The 25141-nt window shown below is 42.6% G+C and overlaps 1 protein-coding gene across 3 annotated transcripts in view; it reads right to left on the bottom strand.

Annotated features, from left to right (window-relative positions):
- Window positions 1-25141, bottom strand: part of LOC140227345 (RNA-binding protein Musashi homolog 2-like) — a 265855-nt gene that overhangs the window by 32672 nt on the left and 208042 nt on the right. For all 3 annotated transcript variants that reach the window (XM_072307760.1, XM_072307762.1, XM_072307761.1), the window contains exon 8: window positions 216-298. In XM_072307760.1, coding sequence (XP_072163861.1) covers window positions 216-298 — 83 coding nt within the window. The remainder of the gene's footprint in view (window positions 1-215; window positions 299-25141) is intronic.

The following is a 25141-nucleotide window of genomic DNA, read 5'->3' as shown; positions in this document are numbered from 1 at the left end:
CAATTTTTCCATCAATGGATAAAATCTTGCGCATAATCATCAGGAGGGCCGGGCAAAAAAATGGGCTTCGATGATTTAGGATCAGTTATGTTTGATGAGTTAGTATGTTTGATCAAATGGATGCAGGGCATGTTTGCATGGGTGTGAGGAAGGGGTGGAGGGTTAAGGGGAGTATCAAAGGGGAGGGGGTTAGGGGCAAAGGTCAGAAATATTACCAGTTTTCCATCGAGTTCGTGAAAGTGCTCCTCACAGACGTTGTCGACGGTCTTCTCGTTGTCGAATATAACGAAGCCGAAACCTGCAGCGGGAAATCAAGCAGAGATAAAACAGACATATTCATTAGTCGCAACAGGTCATAGAAAAAAAAAAAGCTTTCACAAACTGTTAAGGTAGAAATATCAATTTCACTCTTGAAATCATGGTCATTAAGAACGACCGACATTCACCTTGATGAGGTTGGGAAATTTGTATATATGTACGGTATGTAATTCAGCATACAGAATCGCACATGTGGTAGTCTGCTGGTGGACATTTGCCAGCAGATGGTTCTTTCCAGCTTCATTTCATACCATCCAAAAAAGGATTATGAAACTTAAAAAACCAACTAGCCTGCTTTTCAGAGGCTTTCAGAAGTAACAGTATGGCGATGATGTGTTAGGAAGTAATTCTGGCCGGGATCATACAATAATGGCCATTCCTCCACTCCTCTTGCACATTGGGGGCTGGGGTAGGGGGAAATAAACAGGGGACATACCACAACAAAGTCCATCACTGGAGATCTTCACACTGCGATCCATCACATTTTGTCTCCATCACATACAAAAAAAAAAAAGCTAAAAATATTCATATTCTTTTCCAAAGATGATTTTCAAATGGGGATGTCAGGGTACATCATTAAGAAATATGCCAATACAGAAAAAAACAAACAAACAAACTCAGACATGATATTGTACTTTCTTCTTGCACAAAAGATGACGGATACAATATTCCACTTGCATGCATGGGAATTTTGTGATGTGTCTAGAAAATGAGAGGGAACGAGGGGAAAGAAAAACACCAAAAATTGGTTTTCTTTCATCACTGGGAGAGCCATCGTCAGAAAATCTCCCTCCTTGCTCGGCTGCAAAGACGACAAAAATACGAAGATAACAAACACGTCCTGGCACCCTAAATCTCTCCCCTTCATCTTTTTTTTTTTTTTTCACACAAAGCAGGAAAAGAAAATGCCCAGCAACTGCACAAACACCGGAGTCGATCTTTTAAAAATCCATCGGGGCACATGGGCGCGTCCCAGCCATGCCCTTCTCATGATGCACCTCATACCACACACTCATGTGTACTTGTCTCCAGATGGAAGGATTTCCTTCAGCTTGAATCAAAAGACTTAATGAAAATAAAGTATATTGATCTCTATGTTCCGGGCACAATCATGAATCAAAACATCATGATGTAAAGTTCTGGATTTCAGAGCATCTGGACGATTCTGTAAAGCACTGAAAAATAAACGGGATAGAGAAGTCATATCGTCACTTTTTACTACCATTGACAGTTAGTGTAATAAATACTGAAACAACATAGAACACAAACTTATGTTCTCATGTGAGAGAGGCTACACATATCTTACAAAGATGAGGTACATCTCATTCAAGGTGGATAATTGTGAGCAAGATGTCAAATGCTGCCTGATTTGATTCTCGTCATCATCTCACAAAAACTTTCAGATGATTGATTTTTGTCGAGGAGCTGTCAATGACCCCTGAGGAATCCACCTGCCTCATCACAAAAACATCTTTGGAATGCCAAGGTGTCATGTGACACGTGTGAGGATGATTAAGAGAGACATCGTATGTTTCAGTTACCCAAGTCTCATCAATTTCCTGTGTGACATCTCTTACGAGACTATTCCATCTCCATCAATTTCCGTTGTTGACATTGCGAACAACATTCTTGCTGCAGATGCCCCTCTCAATTCTTCGAAACCTTGTAATTGTTTCTCGCACCCTTCATTCTCAGGGCAAAAATGCTGAAATTTGTAGTAATGGATCAGCTTGTTAGAATGTTTGTCGTGGAATGACTCTGCAGTGCCTAGAGGAACCAGGGCCTTGATGGCAACCCAACCCCCATCTCCCTCCTCCTCGTTTTCATCCTTACCCTCACCCATCTTCCATTTCCTCCAAAACTGGGGTCTAATTGAAAACATCATCTCGTCAGCTGGTCCGGGATTGTTTCTCAACACCTACTCCCGGCCTGGCGTAGCCACCGGCAGGGCTGAAGGCAAGCCAACGGAGGAGGATTCCACCCACTGTGGGGACGGAAGACGTGTTTGGGTGTCGGTATTTACACTGAGGCACCTGCATGGGGGGAAGGGTGGGGTGGGGCTCTGCAGCTGCTACTGTCTTGTAGCACTTTCCTCGGTTTCCCATCCCTGGTCTGGCACCATTTGTTTTTCCACCATCAATTTTCACCCTCTTTTTCTACTTTCTCCCCTTCCTTTAATGACGCACAGCACTGAACACACACAAACACGAGTCCGAAAATGACAAAAAACAAAAGCAGAATGTTAACATCAGTTAATGTTTATTTCTTTCTTTTTTCATTAATAAATTTTTGTCTGTCCCTCTCAAGTCCTTTCACATCCCTTCCCCCCCCCCCTTCTCTCTTCATCGTCACGGTTACGGGAGCTTGTACTTCTGCCGGTGATGCCGCAGCAATATATCAAAACACTGCCAAGGATGGGACCAGTATTCATTAAGGCTGAGGTGTCGCTAGCTTTGCCATGTAATAATAGTCTCCACTGATCTGTCAATGTCAGACCCACGGAGCCAGAAACACACACTCCGTTGTGCATGCACGGAAAGGCGTGAAGGTAAAGATAAGAACAGCCCTCGAACAAGCAAACATGTGACTTTCAGTCGCGAAGGACAGCAGTGGTGACATAAACAAACAGAAACTTTAAAAAGAAGGAGGTCACGTCGCTTCAAGAAAAAGAGGTAGTGCGAGTTATTGTATTTGAAGCAGCAGTCCCACCTATTTGCACAACAGTTACCATCCCTTCCACCATACGGGTATGTGAGTTGAATATCAAGAACGCTATAGGTAAAAAGGTCTGACACAACACATTTATCTGGTTAGTGCATTAGCTATTTTTCCAAGCAGACACCAGAGAAACATTAATCGTCATGACATAATTGCAAGCTTACAATATTGTCAACTTGCATCTTTGAAGCCCTACAGCAATATGGTATGTGCAAATAGAAGTAATACTGCATACACTAAAAGATTTTCTGAACCCCCCCCCCCCCCAAAAAAAAAAAAATGCTTGTGTTAATGTCATGTCTCTTGCCCTCCCTCAGGTCTCTACAGAATGAAGAGAAGATGCGTTTGTTCCTGAGCATCTGACTTTAATCTGCATCACTGCACACCGATCTTCTCTCTCAACAGTAATAGTCACATGCCTCTTTTCCTATCCCTGCTCCCTTCACCTCCATCCAATCAAATAGAACAGCGCCCTCTCGCAAAGCCCACCATCCAATTTGGAATCAATTAAAGAGCTTACGGGCATCGCTAATGAACCTCAACAGCTGTTGAAGCGATTTATCCACTCGATTGCCGTAACACAATTTGTGTGAATACGTCACAGCTTTTTCTTCATCGCACGGGAATGTCCGCCGTGACATTTCCCGGCAAAACCCAGTAACGAATGGCTTCTGCTCTGCATGATATCCGCTGCTCTGCAAATAGTTGCCTGAAATCATATTTGTAGGCAAGGCTTCCCTGGTGTTTTCAATATACCAAAGTAAAATACCTAATGTTGCACTTGACACGTAAACATATCATCAATCTTGCATTAAAGCAGGACATGCATAAAACTAGTCCTTATTTTGAAATATGAGGGGATTTTTATGGTCGAATACACAAACACTGTATGCTTGTCAGCAGGAAATAGAGTTATAGCAAAAAGTAAAGCATAAATTTTCGATTAGACTTGTTTGTAGGATCAACGACACTCACATTATACTTTGCTTGCCATGTGGTGTGGTTCTTCAGTTCATTTGAAATATCATATCCCCACCCTTTTGTGATCTCTTCCCGCACCACACATTAACTGACAGGATTGGATTTGTGATGAAAAGGAAGTTATCCCGTGCATAAATCTTAATCAGGAATCAATTAGGGTGTCATCGAACTTCCTCTGGCCATCATGGAAGATGGAGTCATTATGGAGTCATTATGGAGTCAATCACCATGACAACAACATGTCAGAACAAACACATAATTGTCAACTCAATTTAAGCGAGGCTGAAACATTGCGGTGAAAGAAATGTGAGATGAACATCTCAACCAGTGAACAGACAGGCTTCATCCATCTCTTTGAATAATGAACGCTCCCTAAAAGCTGAATTGGAAGGTGACAATTTCAACTTTGACCTTTGCTCTTGTCCACCACAACACCCCCCCCCCCCCCATATTGAAGTATCATGACTAAAATAATGACAGCTGGTGACAATTCAGTAATTCTAGAAGATGTAAGAGGAGAAATGAATGCATGTCCTAGATAATATCTAGAACAAATTCAATGGATCTTAACACCTGCACAGGTAGATTTTTTTCCCCCCTCCCCCTTAACTCCGCAAACGAAATTGCACTGCAGATGTGTGGATACAATTAGCCGCGGCGGGAAATGTGGCTGCCGCAGCCGATCAGAAATTGATCGTCCATCAGACAGGTCTGCGGATAAAACCTGCCAATATCGATGGCGTGTCCTTGATATTATTGAGAGAGAAAGAGAGAGAGGAAAGAAACGAAAATTCACACCGGATTTGACCTGACTCTTGCTGGTGCTTACCTGGTAGGTAGCCACGAACGAGATAGCATAACAACAGAAATGGATTTATCAAACAAAGGAAATTACAAACATTGTGAATATGGGGGGGGGGGGAGAATACTGCACACACTTTTGATTAAATATTTAGTCATATCATAAGTATATAAGTTCCAATTTTTACAAAGATACAAAGGAAAGGCCATCTCCGCATTGCGTGCTCGTTGACGCTGATGCATTGCTCGGCAAACTTTAAACCTCTCTCGCGGAGAGAAACTCCGCATCACTTAACCCAGATAAATGTTTCATTCTGGACATTACTGGGGGAGCCTCCAGCGCTGCGTGTCCCAGTCATGTAAACCCCTCTGGCAGTCATGAGGTTAAACATGAACACATGGATCACATCTATTTTAGTGGTCATCCATCACGTGGCATTTGTTTTATTTTCCCTGTCAATCCTGCTCCTGTTTGTTTTGCTGAAGGAGTCGCAAAAAAGGTAGCATATGGCAAAAAAAAAAAAAAAAAAAAAATCTATCCCAGATACATTCTATGCAAGTGCCTCATGTTAATATCTGCCAAGAGCTGGTAATGAAATATGAATTATCGTGAAAGATAGACATATATTTTTTCCACATCTCTTTCTCTTTATCGGTTATATGATTAGTCAGCTGCAGTATGTGGTAGGATAGAAAGAGAGGAGATATAGACACATATTCTATTCTATATTTCTTCCTCCATCTCTATCTATCTCTCTCTCTCTGTGTCTCTTAACTGATCATATGACTTTTTAGCTGAAATATATGGTGGGATAGAAATAAATGAGATATGGAGATATACTTCATTCTACATCTCTTTTTCCCCCCTGTCTGTCCCTTTCATACTTATATGATTTGTCAGTTGAAATATATGGTGAGACAGAATGAGAGGAAAAGGAAAACTAAGGAAGAGAAACTGTGTAGCGATCTTTAGAATTAGAGTGACGTTAACAAAAAATTACATGTCTGCTGACGTGAATCGACCATTTTTTCTTTGTCTTTTACAGTCCAAGCTAACGTTACTTTACATATTTTGCAAGTCTGTCAAACATTTCATACAGTCACAATGGATCCAATACGAGATGAGAAGGGCTTCCATGTTTCCAGCAAAACAAATGAAGCTGAATAACTTCGGCTCAATGCACAATATTTGTTCTTTTCTTCTCCAATGCGCAGAGCCACTGCTCCAACTTTATCTGATCACATCTAGTTGATTTCACAACAGATGCAAGGAGCGGAGACAACGCAGTCCGTCCTTTCTCTCAACACGGACCGTCTCTATTCACTCCCGCTGCATTCCACAATAGATTGATCAAGCAAATTTGCCGGAATGCTGATGGTACAATGCTCAGAATTAACGTCGGCTTGCATACAAATGGACATGAAGGGGAACAAAAATGAATTAGTAGAAATTAAATTTCAGTTTGCCAGCCTAATGCATTGCAAACTTTTGAAAAGGAACAGAAAAGTACACCACAAAAGGGAGAGAATTTAAACTCTTGTTTGATTCTGAATATTTGTTCTCTTGACTGAGTTAGCAAACAATGACAACAGACCTTAACTAAGGTGGAACAAAAAATTTTGCTGCACTGCCATTCTACATCTAACTAGTCCCTAGAGAATGCAGCTTCGCTATCAAGTACCGAACAGATTCAAGACTTTATTTGGACTCAATCTTGCAAATTACTGACTTCTATTGCCAAGAAACACTTGTCATGGCAACAGCCAAACAAGGACAGTTACACTTGCCTCTTCCAAGATAATTCAGTGGAAGTCCCTAAACAACATGTAAAGGAAAACCTGGCAGTATTTAAAAAATGGGTGAAATGAATGACATCTAGGAAGTCGAGATGCTAGACACATATTAATAAATTCAGGCTACTTGCTTTCTGAGACTTTCCTTCCGATACTGGAATAACTTTAGCATTTTGGAAAGAAATACACTTTAGTAAGGCACATGAGGGACATGCAACCACAGAAAATGATTGAACAGCCAGTGTGTGGGTTCAGCAGTGCAAATGCATTACAAACCATAACCCTTGCAGCATTTTATTTTCATCTTTTGGCTAGAACTTGCCTTCACATATGTTATATGATGCATTCCTACACACATCTGCAAAATTTTAGTTCTTGACAATTTTTTTTTCTTTCTCTGGTCCCCGTTGGTTTTCCAACACTTTCTGCGGCCTTTAAAATGCATCAAATTCATCGGCAGAGTGATGCTGCAAAACTCCTAATACGACGACTTGCGCACGACACCTTGCCAGTAATGCAATTGCCCTAGTTAACATCGTGAAGGAATGAATGACTTTTAGGTTTTTCTCCAACCCCCATCCCCCCCCCCCCAATTCTCCTTTCCCCACCCTGCTAAACTCATCCCTCAAACGAGGACCCACCGTGCTGGCCGGCCGAGAGAGTGAATGGTACTGCCCAGCGCCTCAATGGCGTGTATCTAAAAGGATTGAAATTCGAGGCGGCGAAGGCCGGCTTGTTAACCCGTTTACCCGAGACGGAACTTTGTGCCGTCGCCGCGTAACATAATGCCTCTAGAGGCAGAAGAACTACCAGATGAACACGGCGACATATTTGAGGGATCTCTGTCCAGAGTGAAAGTGCATTGAACTCAGAACAGATGTCATGTGCTAGATAGCTCCAGCATGTATTCCTTTCCACATTGCAAAAAAGAAAGCAAGAAAAGAAAGCAAAAGAAACAAGAGACAGATGCACACAGAATTTGCTTTCATATCTTGGAATTTTTTTAAAATTAAAGTGTACTTTATGAGCAAGAAGAACAAAGAGTCAAACCTAAATTAGTACAGAAAAAGACGCCCGGATGCAATATTCACTGTCGTTCAAACTTTTGTCATATTTCTCATGATCCAGGCAAGCCCCCTATAATGTAATCTTCTCACTGTTTTTCACATTTTGGGAAATGAAGGGCAAAAGTGTGACTTTAAGATGAACTATGCCTCTACCTAGGATATCCAAAAAATAGACCAGGAACGATCACTTTCTACCAAAGATGTTTATAAATTAGAAGTAAAGAGAATGTGACTTATATTTGGAAAAGGTCATCTTTTCCCCGTAATTCATGATCACTGATTCCACATACCAAGTAATTATATATTCCAGACATGCTTTCCAGGATTGAAAAACTGATGTCTTTTTACATCCAAGAAATGAAAACTGTACCCCGAGTTAAAGGCAGCAATGAACTAGACGCAATAAGTTTTGAGTTTAAAGGCAGCAATGGATAATCAACATTTTCTCATCCACCCTCACACCAAGAGATGTTTGCTCCACATACATGCTCAAGCCATGCCTTGCCATCGAACGGCAACACAACATGAGTTCCAGATGGCTGACGCAACATTAACATCTGTACCGGTGTCGGCAAAACGTTTCAGAAAAATAAATAAAAACTGCGCGTGGCAAGGGCATCAAGTTCTGAATTCTAGCAAGCCCCGTCTTCTTCTCAATGTTCCTAACTTCACGTCATGACACTCACGTGAGAGCGCCATCAAAAATATTTCGTGCACGCTGTTCCCTCGATACAAGAGTGCCGACATCGTGTCACCCTCCTCCTCTTGTTGCTGTTGTCTGTCTGTACTAGTACACACAAACAAAAATTGACCCGAACTTGCAAAATTAGACCGTATTTTATGCGCCCCAAAGATGCAAAGTGCGAGTTTTTTTTTCGTATGTGAGAGCAAAATGCCAAAGAGCAAAGGAGAAATGAAGATTGCGAATCATTTTGTGATATCAAAGACGGAAGAAAGATACAACATTAATGGCAATATGGTTGGAATTCCGTAATGCCGTTCAATTTCATACCCCAGTAGCAAATGTGTGTCATTAATTTTAATACATAAGCAGTGCTACATACAAACATCATAGTCATTCACACAATCTATTGCCGATGCAGTTGCTGTTGATATATTGAGTCACTAGAGAAATTGTGTAAGCGCTATGAAAATTGGACAATACGAACAGAAATTCATCAAGTTTTTCATAGACAAACTTGAATGCCTTGGAGTGTCTCTTTTTGTCTCTTGGTTTTTCACCCATGAGCTGATTATCATTATATGATAAAGATGCTGCAAATGGACTGATAAAAGGGAGAGACAGCGTAATGTAGCATTTCTAACCACACTTTGCGCTTAGCCAGAGAAAACCTTCAGGAAAGGTGAGAATGTTACAAGGGGCTGATTAGAGAGTGAGAAATCAGATAGAGGCAGAAAAAATACCTGTACTTCTTTCAAATTGTTAAACAATTTATGAATTGCCAAATGTATACTTTGTATTATGTATTACTCTTTGTTGGATGGAAATGAAATATAATTGAATTGAACTGATTTGAAATCTAAGAGAAAAAATATATATAAACATACTAAGAAATCAAAATATCATGGAAAAGAGAGAGAGAGAATGAGGAATGAGAGAGATATGGAGGGAATGATAGAGATAGTCTTTAGGAGACAGAAACACAGAGGGGAATATATTTGAAGGAATTACTGAAAGAATGATACTAAATATGATTTTAAAAAAGTGCGATGCCTGTGGCACGAGAGGTAAGGATGGACTGTTTGAAAAGTAGACAAGACAGACTCATCACTGAAGAATATTCCTAGCAAGAAAGATTCTAAGATGACTTTTGAGAAACAGAATGGAAAAGATAGATAAGAACTTGAGCAAGCCATTTGCACTTCTCTCATAAAATCGTAACAAAAAGATGATACAAACACAGAAAAACAAGACAATGATAGAAATACATGAATAAACAATGATGGAAACAAATTGAAGGTAAAAATAATGGAAAAGAAAGTCACCAAAGCGTGAGGGACAGCGCGAGATCATGCGCGATAAGGACAAGGGACAAGAAATCGTTGTGCAACTGAAAACGCTGAAGTCACGTGAAAGAGGAGAGCAAAAGAGAGGTTGTGGTGCGGGCCGAGAAAAAAAAAACAGGGGAAGAAAAATCAAAGTTGACACAAATATTCGAAATATGAGGTGGCATTTGCTGTTTGCTTAACAAAAGCACAGCTGAGCTGCAGATATCCAATTCTTATGCTTCTCCCTGCCATTAATCATAACATTAAGCGGCGATAAAAATCTTTTTCAGCTTTTCCCCCCTCGGGGAGCCCCGGCAAAGCTTCTCTGATTTCATCTGTCAAAGTGAGATGATTATTTCGGTTTCTTGTTATCTTCTCCTGCATCTATCCCACTCTTGCTCGTCTCTGACTACTTCCCCCTCCCCCCCCCCCCCCCACACACCACCAGCATCACCACCGTGATGCCACAGATTTCGATTTCTAATATTTCCAGCCAAATTTTCCTCCTGAAACTGCATTAAACTCGAGAAGCGGTGAAAGTGTGACACATCAGAGATGCGTGAAAGTGACAAGGACCCATGAAATAAAATGGCCATCAAAGACATGTTCCTCAAAACACGGGCTCTTGTGGTTTGGTAGCACAGAAAAACCTAAGCAGCATTCAAATCATTGCTCATTGATATGTAACAATTAAATTTTAATAACTTACAAGATAAAAGAACATGATTCTGATCTCATTCGATAATTGGGGACCATAGCTCCAACTGGATTTCAGGGCAATGTATGGCACATTACTTTCAGCAATGAAATTCTTTCTTTCACATTTAGGGAAGGTATAGTGCTGCCATTTGATCTATTGCAGAACACAGGTGGTCAATGAACTAAGCACATTTCTCCCTTCTGAAGAGGCAAATCAGAATAAAAAAATTACATTTTTATGCAAAATGCACAAACCTACTAAAAATAACCTCCCTCCCCCCATATAAAAGGGACCAAAGTGAAAAGACCAACATTATGTACATGACACAAATGGTAAAGAGATAGATATGAAAATTGAGGTTAGTTTAAATGTATGTGAGAACCTCAAATATGGAGCAATTTTCAGATATGGTATGCAAAACTCATCTTATGACCCCCCTGAGATCTTCTTTCATCAATTTTCATTATTTGGGGAGATTGAATTTGATTCTCTGCAAATACTAATAACAGCTTGACAGGCAATGCAGATGCTCGTGTCTATGGCAGTTGTACCCAACATATGGGTCTTACCACATTTCCTGGTCAAAGGTCAAAAGCACATAATTAGCGCTAAGTCCTCTATTTACTAATATCCACTTGAGCAAGGAGTGGAATCGCACTTCAATGCAAGAACATGCCGCTTGGAATTTCGCCATTTGTTGACCACAGGCAGGCATACGTAAACAGATTTGCATTAAGGTAATTGGGATTCAGGAATGTCGGGTAATCAGATTTTTCTTTCTTAGACGCTCAGTGCTTTCTCTCCAGCGGACCACTCAGGGCCGTTGAGATGTCGTGTATCTCCCTCAGTGAATGCCGTAAGTCACAGGGGTCACTTCCATCTGGTAATTAGAAGAGAGTGATGCTAACTACTTCTTTATTAGCGAGTAATCAGGTTTCATTTAAGTGTACTCAAAGAACAGAATGACCCAAATACATGTTAATCGCCATCTGCTTCAATGAATTCGAGACGATGCTTTCGTTCTGGTTTTGTCGGGAAGCATAACTTCACAGCATGAAGAATCTTATTTGGATTTTCACTTACACTGAGAAAACACTAATCTACTTTAGCAGCAGACTTGGTCATGGTAAGCAGAACTAATTAAAAATCTCTCATGAATTTCTATATCAAGAAATCTGAATATTCATACTTGTATGTTTCTTGAGCAGAGGAGAGGTGGCTACCGTGAGACAAAAGTTTGATTACTTCTTAAGACATTGCAAACCATAACTTTGTAAAAGCTGAATTCATGTTAACCTTCATCTTTACTATGCTTTATTTACTATTTGGTATGCATGCTGGAGTGCTTTTTTGCTGATTGGTACAGATGTCGAGACTAATTGTCAGAGAATAGAGATTACCTAATACCCTAATCCCTACTACATCACCATGGCCCTCCTGTTGGATTTTGGGCTTGCTAATCTTCAACTACATTAAGTTTTGATGGACTACTAAATGTTGATTTAAAAAACAAACAAACAAACTTGGCGAGTTAAGTTGAGCACCTGAGCACATTAAGGCTTAAATGACAAATCGTTATGACCAGAATGTTTCCTGACATTTACAAGTCAGGAATGTTTGCGGGAGACGTCCCTGACTCGCGTGCTGCACAGAAATGACCTCCGTCCCAGCGATTTTCAGCCCGAGCGATTCCCATCTTCCCTCAAGATCCAAGGCCGAGGAGGGACGGCGACATATGTACGATAACAAGAACATGTCCTGTACACCCACACACTGAAGACTCCCGAAACATATGAATGGCAAAATGCTAAATTCATCTCTGCGCTAATTGCCAGCTATGTACATGGGAGTAGCTGCACACGATGGAATGGATTGGCAATTCTCTTGCCATACCCATGCTCTATCCATTTCCATTTTTCTCCTTTGCATCATCAGCAGATACATGTAAGACATCATACAGTCTCCGTCCCCTACAATTAATCAGCATTCCTGGGTTGGACCAATCACGTGCGAGCCTTCCACCCGAGTAAACATCGCAGTTGTTTGCCGAGGGAGAAATGGGTATCGCTACGATCTGCAGATTCCATATCATTGCGACGACGACAATGTGCAATAAGATATCGTGCGGGATTCATCGGGCAATTAATATCTGTCCCTTCCATTCATTCTGCATGGGTCTTGTACTCCAACTATTTACCCATTCAATATGTTTAATGATGGGTGTGTGTGAGCGTGTGGTTGGGGAGAAAGATACACAATCTCCATTTGAAAAAATGAAGAAGAAGGAGGTAAGTGAGTGATCGATGATAATTCCGGCAATTTCCCACAGAAATCCGTCGCCATGGCCGACGGTTCGGAGTGTGATTCTCAACATTCTCCCCCTGCAGCCATCTCACCATTCATGAGATGTGAAAGGCGTGCGTCAATTCAGCGCAGTAACTAAGAGACGAGCTGACCTACGGAATGGCGGGCCGAGCTTCTCATCATGACGACAATGTGTAAATCTAATTCTGACACCAACTCTATCAAGCGCAACTCTGATAAAGCCCATGGGCTATGTTTCTTTAATATCTATGCGGAATTCCATAATTCTAGACACTAGAGCATAAAATCTGTATTTTCCTCCTTCAAGAAAATCTCTCTAATGTATACACCACCCTGTCTTTTGCTGAAATTGTTTCCTTCCTACTCTCATTCTGTGGATTTGAATAGGTTTCTGAACTTTTACATCCGAGATGCGTACACTCTCGTGAATAAGCAGAGGATTGGTCTGACAACCTAGTGAGATGCCAGGTACGGCAACTCGGCAGATAAGTTGCCGTGTCGCGGTGGCATCCAGTGCTCAACGTTGGCAATCCTTCCACTATTACAAGTGATGTTTTATGCATCTCTATCTGGTCAGTATCATCCCCAGTGATGATGGAGGAAGCACGCCCAAGCATTGTTCCCTCACTTCCCCCTTTACAATCAAACTCATGTGGGTTGCGTTGCTATACACACGTTTTCTGAATCACACGACCAGAAGAAAACTCCGTCAAATGTTCATTATCGACTTTCTTTCTGCCAGTCTCATTTTATCTCCTCCTCCTCCTTTCCCTTTTCGTATCAAAAAGAAAGTGAGATAGAGAGAGAAAAGAGAAATATGACTGATGTATCATTTCCATTCATCCCAGGGATAATTAGTGCAGAGAAGTACTCTAGTAAATCACTGCAGACGATGCGGTAGCTCCATATCTCTCTCTCTCTCAATTTCTCCAAGCGAGATGAACTTTTGTGAATGGCACATGGGCAAAAAAATCGCAGTCGTGCAGTGATTAAACGGTGATGCTTCTCGATACCGTTCCTCTTCCAGATCTCGTGACGGCCATGCAATATACATTTCCCAGCCCCCACTTCAGAGCTCGCCAGTGCGCCACTTCGGGAGGGGGGTAGACGTACTTTCGTAATAGCACTCCCTGGCTTCAGCCCACACAATCCATCACCCCCCTCCCCCCCCCCCCCCGCCTATTAAATGGTGCGAACCAAACATCAATCACATGTGTTGCCAACGTCGACTGAGCATGAACTAGTAATGAGCACAGGGTTGGTATCTCCTTCTTTCTGGCCGAGTGTTTGATTGTCTGAGGACGGTGAATGTGTCTTTTTGTGTGCATGTGTTATGTGTGTGTGTGTGTGTGTGTGTGTGTGCTTATGTGTGTATGTGTGCATGCTTTTAAAAGGGATTCTCTCATGTTTTCAATGCTATCCAAGGACCAGGTAAGGTTGATACGTGCTTTAAAAAAACAAAACATACCATTTGAGCAGAATATACATATATATTTTCTTTTTCCTTTTTCCCTTCCTACTCTTTTGCCAGTTCATGCTGAACATGACTGGCTTGGGCCTAAGTTAGGCGCTGATTTGAAATTCTGATTTCCAACCTGCCAGATTTGAGAAAGCGTTCTACGGTCACACACACAGAGACAATTTTGATATTCCGAGGCGACCCAGCTCGTAGTTAGGTCGCAAATTTCAGCAGCATTCATCTCCATGAATAAGTCACATTCTTTCTGGTTAATCTTTCAACATGGATGGACAGAATGACAAACATACATGCATGCACAAACACACACTTCCAATGACTCGCCTACGGGCAACCATTGCTAAAAATGGATGGAGGGAGTCGGGATGGGGCTGGGCACAGTGTCAATTAGTTGCACTTTCTATCCAAATTATCAATCGGCAGAAATCCGGAGATCAAAGCGTTTTCTCATTTTAATTTTTTTCCTCCCCCAAAGAGATTCTCCTACCACGTCATGGCCGCTGCATATGAATCAATCGGGGCGGAATGAGATCGCCAGGGTTCACGGCTGTACAAACCCACTCTTGCATTACAGAGTCAAAATGTGTTGTTGGGGGTAACCGCATCACCAGCAGGGAGTGCCAGTACCCATGTAGGAACATACCCCCTCAGAGCGATCTACCTTGACACCCTCCCCCACCAAAACTCCTAAACCAAGCACTGTAAACTGCTTATTAGTGAGAGTAAAAATGACTGAAGTCCTCATACATCATCATTATGACAGCCTCCCTCCCCCACAACCCCCTGTGTCCTGAAATACAACATATTTGTTGTATAATTCATGCTCCAAAGAGTTACAGAAATTTTTCTTCCCCTTGTGATTTCTTCTTTATACGATTATTCTCTTTTAATTGCACCTTGCATGAACATACTGAAGAGATAAAGTGTAACCATTTCTTACCAAAAGCAGTCTGACTTTTGCCAAGACTAAGTCTCATTGTGTAATGAAAACAGTCACAAGAACAACAAATTAATAGTCTGACTTTTGCCAAGACTAAGTCTCATTGTGTAATGAAAACAGTCACAAGAACAACAAATTAATTACCCCCTGCAAAGTCTTCCCCTCTTATCAACTAGTCTTTATCAGCACTCTAAAAGAAAAAAAAAATGTTAAAATCCCCTTTCAGAATGAATTTCCAATAGCGATCTGAGTAAATCCTATCCATCAATCATATCGCTCGGGAGTTTCAAGTTTACAATCACCTCGCAGCGATTACGGGCAAAACCGCGCTATTTCCATTCTCATTCTAAGTCACGTCAGAAAGACTCGGGGAGTGGAAAATAAAAAGAATAGAAAATTGAAATGAAGCTCTTTGGAAGTAATCCCCCTTCAAATATGATACGGCCATTGACTGTGAAACCAAGAGTCAATCCCCAGGACTATAACTGCAGACAGGTGCATCAGGAATGGGTTAGCAAATAAAGCTGACTAGCTTTTGGAAGAGGCAGCTGCTAAAACAGAAGCTTTGCAGTTTGAATAGAGACCGATACTTGCAAAAATCATACTCTCCGACGGTCGCAATGAATAACACAAATTCTGAAAGAGTAACTTCTGAAGGCTGTGACAGCGTTGGCCTTGATCGGTTGCAGCAAGATTGCATATCTTTCATTTAATTCACTCCACTTGTTGGTTGAAAAGAATTTAAATGCACTACCCACCACACATGAGATGGACAGCATAGAGAAAAAGCTATTTTGAATTTTGCATCTGACTGTGATATGTCAAAAAGGCCTTTCTACACATCTGGTCCGTGATTTTTCAAGTCAAAATTAAGGAGTCATTTTACAAAGGGAAATCATGTCAAAAACTTGCTTTAATCAAATATCATGGAATTTCATTACCTACACAGTGTAGATGATTGTAACTCATTAACCTTGACAACATTATGTCATTTTATTAAGAAAATGGGGGGAAAAAGAAGTTTGTCATCAAAGTCATGGAGAAATTATAATGTAATAATTGGCTTGCACTATTCCGAGTACCACGTGGAAAAGAATGAAAACGTGCTTACACTCCCTGCCCTCCTGCCGGCTGCCATGAATTAAACAGCGAGTCATTGAAGAAGCTTGTTTAAAAGTTACTTCATCTACGGCAGACGGGCACAGAAGATGTGAAAGATTGATAATGTGCTGCACATCACAGTCCCTTCTTCTCCATTAGACCAGTCTTTAATCACAGTGCTTAAATTCAATATTTCATCCCATCGTTGAAGGAGCATTTTAGAGCAGCCAGGAGGCTCGTAGGCCAGAGAAAAAGAGAAGGGAGAGGGAGATGGGGGAAGGTGATAAGGAGGGGGAAGAAGAGGAAGGTGGAAGGGGAAGAAAAGCAGGTGCAGAGGAAACAGAGGAGAAAGAGGAGGCTATGGATGTTGACGAGACAGAAATTATGAAAGCTGAAGAGAGATTAAGTGAATGTAGAAAGGGGGCTGGAATAGGAGAAATGTGAAGTGAAAGAATAGAAAGTGGAGCTAGATGAATATGAGATAGAAGGGATGACGTAGGAGGTGGAGGCAGAGGAGGAGAAGGAAAGAAGAGGATGAGGATGAGGATGAAAAGACGGAGAATGAGAGAAGGGCTGATGAGACAGAAGATGAACAGTGACAAGAGTATCCATTGTTCACAGTAAGAGAATCATCATCAGCCGAGGTAGCTCTGTGATCTCAAGTAGATGTTAACCTACTGTGTGAAGATTGCCCAGTGAGAAACACACCTGTCGTGCATATTGCTGCCATGGCAACCAACATCAAAGAATCATCTGAAATCATGGTCCAAAGATACGACACAACTTCAATAAATGATACTAGAAACATCAGAAAGGTACTTGTCTAATGATACCCCTTTTTTTTGGGGGGGGTGCATACAAATTTGCAACCCTCTCATGAAATAGATCATGTTCTTCTGGTATAGTTACCTTCCAATGTTCAATAGATTTTTGGCTAGAATGACAAGAATAGAGTTACAAGAATTGATATTAAACAACTAAGAAAAAAGAGACGGGGAAAGAGAGATGAAGACAGGTATAAAAAGATAAAAAGATGGATGGAGAAAGATGGCTGAGGGTAGAGAAAGAGAGAGTATGAGAGACAGATAGAGAGAGAGCGAAGGAAGAGGATTTTCATTTTGTCCAAAGGGCGATGAAATTGGAGCAATTCTGCACTGGTGGCTGAAACCAGGCCATGCATTGGGAATTCGCCCTCATGGGGGATAGGAAGCTTAGAGCTGGGGGCACAACACAGGTAAGACCAGAGTAATAAAGGAGGGAAAAAATACACAAATAAAGAGTGATCCAGCAATACATAAAAAAGGAAAAAAAAATGGGAAGGGGTTGCAACATGGCCCCAACGTTCAAATCTACCGCACCACACTAAGGGCACTTATCACATGGCAATTTTCCTTTCGCGGTGCCCATCGGATTCATCCCGCAAATCGCACTCACAGGATTAACAGTTAAGTTGTCATGGAGAGGGGAGACGGGAGAGTATAACAAGGACAAGATGCGAAACGAAGAGGATAGGGACGGGTCGTCCACGACTCTTCAGGGATCCTCGAGAGGTGATAAGAAGGAGACCCACACATGCCTAGCAACCACTAAATTCACGCTCGGGACACCTCAGCAATTCCCAGCAACAGAAATTTAATTTCGCGACAGGAATAGGTGCTAGGGGCCCTGGGTTTGGGACGGAGGTATGAGGGATGGCATGCTCACCTAGGCCCAAACAGAAAGAAAGGGGGGGGGGGGAATACAATCTTTCACACCGCACATCCATGCCATGTATCCTCCAATTCTTGCATGCCAGGCTGCGACGCACTCCTAGCTGACATTCACAATTGTTTATCGCTTATTTGCATGCAATTGACCCAGAGCAAGAAGAGGATACTCATAATGAAAGGAGTGGTCAGTGAAAGAGAGAATGCGAGCGAGAGGGGAGGGGATAGAGAGAGAGAGAGAAGAAGAAGAAGAAAACATCTGCCACCTTCAGAGATGCACTTTACCCTACTGGGGAGCATTACCTTCTATAAAAAGATTTGCGGTAGAGCTTTATCACTATGAGCAAAATAGAGCCTGCCAATTTTTGTATCTACTCACAATCCTATCATAAAACCACTTACATTCCCTCCCCCCCCCCCTCCTTTGAATAGCAAGCCTAGTAAGACAACCTAGGTATTTGACTCATGTGTGAGCACACTATTACTCTTAGCTTTGGAACACTTGGGTGTGTCTAAAATCTTGCCAATAGCCATATCTTTGCCTTCTCTAGCTCTTCCCGCTCCCCGCACATGGCACTCAAAATGTGACGATGTTCATGTCATGCTGAACTAGTCAAGCATTAATACACCATCTTGGTTAGATCTGAAACACTCGGTCGGTCATGTTTACACTGGGCACAACACGCCATGCTTTCGCTTCTTTCTAAACCGCCTTTGCACCATCAATCTTCCCCAGCATGGCAGCTGGCAAAAACATGATGTTCATGTCTAACTAGTCACGTGTGAATGCACCATCTAGGTAAGATCTGAAGCAATCCACTGGCTATGTTCACCTCGTCACAATGTGCCATGTATAATGCTCTGCTCCAGGTCAATACATACATGTTTGCTCCATACCATTATGCTCAAGGACTAGTCTAAACTCTTACGTCAAAACATCAGCACATATCCTGGTTAGTTTTATCAATTTCAAATCTCTGGGTGTGTAACGGTTCTCTTCATTTACACTCATATGCACGTTTCCTCCATCGGCTGATACCAGTTGCCATGGCAACATAATTTGTCAGCATGAAGATACGTCCTGTTGATGACACCTCAATGCTGTTATGATAAATGAGCTACTTACACTGCCATGCTTTATACACTGCTGATACCCCTTTTAACCGGAATACACTTTCTCGCAAAGGCTGCCACGTCTGCGCATAGCATTAGCGAAAAGTGGTCGCATGCACTTTGTTAGCCGGTCATGCTAGGGCAACGAACGGCTGGGTGCAGTATGGGTAGGGTGCTAATTATCGGCAGGCCGGCTCGCTGACCTGTGAAAAAGCATTGATTTAAGGCCCCTCGGTGGGACACGGGTTGTGACGGCAATGGCACAAAAAGGCCTAATTAGCCCCTAGTGGGGGCATTGATTTCAGCAAAGGCGGACTCTGGAAACCAGAGGACGAAGCGGTCTGCAGTGGATGTGACTTTTGCGGGTGCATGATTCTTTCCATCTCAAAGACATTCCTCCAGCACTCTAGAGGCAAGTGGATGCAGAGATTACGTAGGAGGGATGGGAGACCGGATTTGAAGAACGACACCAAGGAGAACATCAATCGGAGTATATTAAGCAAAGAGATGGATGGATAGTTGACATGGATTACCCTCATTTTCAGGAGGCACCCCACCCCCCCCCCCTTTTGCCCCGCCCGAGATATATCACCCGGGAGGGGATGAGCTACATGTTTTGACAGATGCAGGTCTCACGCTCCATACCCAAATTCTCTTCAACTCGGAGGGCTCTTCCTTCCTCCAACTCCCTCATCGTCCTCAACATCCTCCCCAATCTCAGCGAGGTCAATCGGGAGGAAGAACATAGAAAGTGGAAGAGAGAATGAAAGAGAGAGATTTGAGATAGATAGAGAGAGGGAGATGGAAAACTGTGCCACGGAGCCATTTGGGCATCAAATGCTGCAATCTTTTCTGCTCGGCAGAGCGTGGAAACTGGCTCACCTTGATATGGGCGAGCGGGATGCCCTGCCGAACGAAAGCAAACAAAAAAGAAAAAATATGGGGGGTTCCCAGGTCAAGAACCCCAGCACGTCCCAGTTGCCTAACAAGGCAGAAGGAGCAGCCAGCAAACATCTCATTGGTGACGACATGATTAGCACATAGCATGAACTTCATCTTAAAGGGATCAGCCACCACTGCACCCCAGTCCTCCAACCCGTCCCCCTTCATCCTCCTTACCTTGGGGATGGGATGGGGCTCTTCCAAGGCAGTCACCGTAAAATGATGCACTCTCATCGCCGGGCAACTAACAACAAGGCAGCCCTAATCCCCCCCTTGCTCTATCTCTCCTTCAATGGCTGCCATCAGCTGCGACATTCCGGACATGCAGCAAATTAGCATCTGATACACATGGTCTCCACGGAAACGAGTGTGTTCACAGGGAGAGAATGTTTAGCAATCACGCAAGTGTGCCATTAATAAGAACGTTTCTGGCCTGAGCGCAGCCTGCCCCGCAGACTGCCTCCGGCCGATCTCATCACACAATCCCCGGCTCTGCGGATGATGCGTGACATTTCTGGAGAAAGGTTAATGGCGCGAAATTACACAGGAAGAATGCATCCCCGCCCCAGATTTACAACGACAAACTTCCTTGGAAAGATTGTATCATATATGATAAACAAAACCTTGACGTTCAGACAACTTACCAGAGTGTCTATTCTGCCTGTCCAATTTTTCATTGGTTTGTATTGCATATAGTGACTTCTTGCCCATTAAAACACGATCCCCAATTGAAGGGTTTGCTTCTTCATATGCTATTGTCATAATGCCCCATGCCTCTGTCCCTTTCACATGTCACATAATTCCTCAACCATGTCCTTCTGTCCACCCTACACAACCTCTCTGTCCGATACCATGTGCCTTGGTCCCACTACTGTATGCCTTTTATGCCTGTATACCTCTGTCCTTGTCCTCAGTCCTATGCTTTTGTCCCCCAACCATGTGCTACTGTTCTCTTATCCCATGCCTCTGTCCCCACACCCATTGTGTCTACATTCATCTAGAATATGTTCCTTTCTTCCTGTCCATTGCCTAAGTCCCCCTACCCTATGTTTATGCCCCTCTTGCTTGTGCCTAAGTACCCCTTACCATAATGCTCCTGTCCCCATACCATACGTCACTGTCCTCTTAGCCCATGCCTCTGTCCCCCACCTTATGTGTAAACACTTATCTAGAATATATGCATCTGTCCCCCTACCTAATACCTCTGTCTCCCATCGAATGCCTCTGCCCCCCTGCCCTACGCCTCTGTCCCCCTACCCTATGTATCTGTCCCCCTACCCTATGTTTATGTCCTTTTACCATGTGCTGCAATTCCCCTTCCTTCTGACTCTGTCCCCATTCATAGCGCTTTTGTCCCGCTTCAATGTCCTTCACCAATTCATCTCTCCATTTGATCAATGCCCCACCCCAATTTCCTCATCTTCATTTACCGCTGATAACCAATTCCCGCTGTCATGCACACCGCACCACAGCCCGAGGATCTCCAGCCCGATGTCGTCACATGATCAAATCTCATCCTATTAATCAACCGGAAGGCACGACGAGCAAAAGACAACTGTCCCCTTTCCATCCCGTCACCAAACTCCATTCATCCATTCCCTCCTACGGTACAATTTCAGAACATCCAAACAGCATGAAGAAAACAAAGAGGGAAGGGCATACCAACAGGCGTGCGGTGTTTTTGCTCTTTGCACCACGCTTTTGTCGAGAAAAAAAAAAGAAGAAGACTGGCACTTGTGTCATTTCCGAATTTATGAAATTAAAAAGCCCTCTGGGGCCGGTGTGCTCACGTTGCGAGAAATATTAGTTGGTTTTTGTCGTTGACACGGTGATCTTTGCAGCAGGTGTTGTGAGTGGGATGTGAGCACCAACGGCTGGGCACTGTCGCCCTGTGCATTGATGAGTCAGTAGAGGGAGCTATTGGCACACATCACGGAGAGGGAAACATAATCTCCCCATCCATAATGCCATAATGCTATCCACTGTTCATTCCCTACCTATCTCAAGTGGTATTTACAGCTCAACTACATTTTGTGATGCCATTTTCACCATTCCCTTTTTTTAACACTATCCCATGCGTGATTTTATGCTCATTACAATAACAGCGAGCACAAAAGAATCATGCTATGCTATACACACGTGTAAACAATGCAAATCATTTTCCTGACATCTGTTAGTGACCTTTAACCCCTAGTGATTCTGCATTCACTCTAGAGACATAGACACTTAAGTAATCATCTCAAATGTTTCGAGTTTTGCACGCGCCGCGATCCAGAAGTGTGCCCTCTTTTGCTTTCTGTCTCTCCCTCCCGCTATTACACTATTTACGCTACCAGCAGAGAGGACACGGCACACGTGGCCGCAGCAGGGTATATTCGGAAGTCATTTGGGAGAGTGCGCATAGAAACGATTCCAACGCACAGTCGAGTGGGAGCACCATTTGTAATCACACGATGCTGTCTACACCGATCCATTACTGCAGAAATCTCTCCCGGAGGAGCAAACGGGGGAAAAAATGATTGATATCCATCACAGATTCAGGACTACCGGGAACTGGTTAGTCGCCATGGCAACAGAGAGACTGCAATTGCGGGATGGAATAAATGCCACGTCGCTCTGTGTGACACGAGTCGCCTCTTTCGTGATCTCGGCATTCCGTCTTCTTCCAAGATGATTAGGGGATACACTTAGTTACAATTACGCTGATGTTTTCGTACACTGCTGACCGTTTTTATCAAAGTCGCAAGGAGCGAAACAGCTTTGCATCAACATGGGAAAGCGGAAGACCCAGTGTCAGAAAGAGATTCCCTGATTTATGGCAAGCACTATTCCTACAATGCTATTTTCCTTCCAAGATAAATTACTGCACTGATTTAACCTATGAGAAATATAGGTGGAACAAAACCAACAACACAATACTTTCATTAAAAAAAAAGAATACAGAAAGTGCAAAGGTCAGGCAAGCAGAACTAATGTAATGACAGTCTGCAAATTGGCAACAAAATTGACCAACCTGTGACTAGCAGCGTGTGTGAAAATGAAAGTAATGACTTTTAATCCATTTCAAAATGGTGTTCCTTGAGGCAGTGGCAGAACATATTCAATGCTTTGAGTACCAGTAACATTACCAATCTACAAGACATTTTGGCAAGCAGATAACACATCTTATAGAACAAGAGATTTCAAAGGAATGACAGGAAAACAAATATATTACATATCGTCGCTGGGGTGACAAGACCTCGTATCTCAAAAATGTCAAAAAATTTTTTTTTTAGCTTAATGGTCAAATAATGGGTCAAGTGATGTCTTGGCCAAATCCTAACTGTCTTACTCCAAAAATGAAGCCACCATGACATGTCAAAGAGAAGGCTTTCCCATTCACTATAGTGCTTTGGCCGCCATGTTTTTTCGCTCTCCTGAACATTTGACAATTTTGAGATACGAGGTTTTGTCACCCCAGCGACGTTATGATGAATTTTTGACCCCTCTGGCTTTCTGATTTCACTTCTGCTGTTGCATATCAAAGAGTTTCAGACTTGCAAACAATCATGCTTCTGTAACAGATTGGCAAAAAGTGTGATTTAAATACTGTACTTGGTAGGAATGCTAGTCTAACCCTAATTTGCTCTAAGATTTACATAGATAACTAAATACGCATGAAACATATCTTTTTAATCAGGAGTACATACAAGTTCTCTTTTAGGTCTAAAACACCGCAAAGACACTCCTTATTGCAACTTATGAACAATTGCCCTACATCGATGTAAAAAAAAATTCTTAATCCGTTGCAAAAACACCCTCCACTTGACGGAAGAATTTCATAAATTTGGACACTCATTATTTCTAAATTCTCCTGGAACCCCTGTGAAAAAGGTAAAAGACCGTTAGGAAATACAAGGGATCATCTCAACAAGTTCCATGTTCTCTTTTTACAGCTGGTATATTAGGCTCTCTTATTTCATTAGCAGCAAAAAGCTCTGCCAAGTCTGGGAAAAAGAGAGATGGAGAGGAGAGAAACACAGAGAGAGGGAGAGAGCAGAGCAGTACATTTGCTGGTCTACGTTTGAGCGTGCTCCTACCTCGGTAAATTAATTGCCCTAATAGGATACGCATCACGAGCTGGTTAGATATTAATGCATATGATTATTTGCATGACTCATATTTCAATAATCCCCATTTTCTTTTTCGGCTAACGCAACGCAAGAGTGATGGTGATGGTGGTGGTGGTGGTGGTGATGATGGGGGTGTAGGGGTGTGGGGGGGGGGGGTTCTTGGGAGGGGTAGATGAGAGGTACTCCTGCATCCAACGCTCTGAGCTAATCACATGAAAAGCCAATCGGTAAGCTCATTTCGTTCATGCGGAATGCATTGCTGTCGTCGTCAAAATCGTGTCGCGGCCTGACATCAGCGCGAGTGAGGAATGCCTCCTCATCAGCGATATTGTCAGTTCGGAGCCCAGAGGGCGCCATCTCAAAAGATCTTGCACATAAACAGCACAAAACTGTTTTGGGTCGCAGCTGATGCACCGCACGACACACAGTGGAACAATGCATGGAATTTCTCCTGGTTGCCTATAAATGAAACGTGTCAATGGTCGGCAAACATTCTTCACAATGTAGCTGCAGACCTCTCCCAAAAAATTGTCAGAGAGTGTGGGGGGGGGGGGGGGAACCAAAGCCTACAGCTTTAAAGATGTTATCTAAAATGTCTGGAACTCACACACATCTGCCAACACACAGAGAACATATAACAAAAACTGTGTTATAAGGATTCAAATCAGCATTGACTGTTGGGTGGAAGCTCGATAGTCTAGTGGATATGATGCCTGTACAGTAATCAGGATATCCACGGTTTGAATCTAACCCAAGTACGTATGCCCATAATTTTTCTCCAATGGCTACTACTAAAACACTGAATAATCAGTGCTTCTATACATCGATGAAGGGCAATTGTCAATCGGTTGAAATAAAATCATGCTTAGTCCAGTAATCAAATGATAGCTGTCACAGGAAAAACGGTCCAAAAATGTCGCATTCCTGTACCTGCTGCTCTTTTTCTTGCAGCCAAAAATTCCTATCAAAATTGCCGGAGCTGCAGCAAAAAGAGCAAAGAGAAATACAGCACGAAACAGAACTACAGAAGAAGAAC

Source organism: Diadema setosum, chromosome 4, assembly GCF_964275005.1.
Source record: "Diadema setosum chromosome 4, eeDiaSeto1, whole genome shotgun sequence".
Taxonomy (NCBI): domain Eukaryota; kingdom Metazoa; phylum Echinodermata; class Echinoidea; order Diadematoida; family Diadematidae; genus Diadema; species Diadema setosum.
The sequence above is the reverse complement of the archived record's forward strand: the minus strand, read 5'-3'. Positions and strand labels throughout refer to the sequence as shown.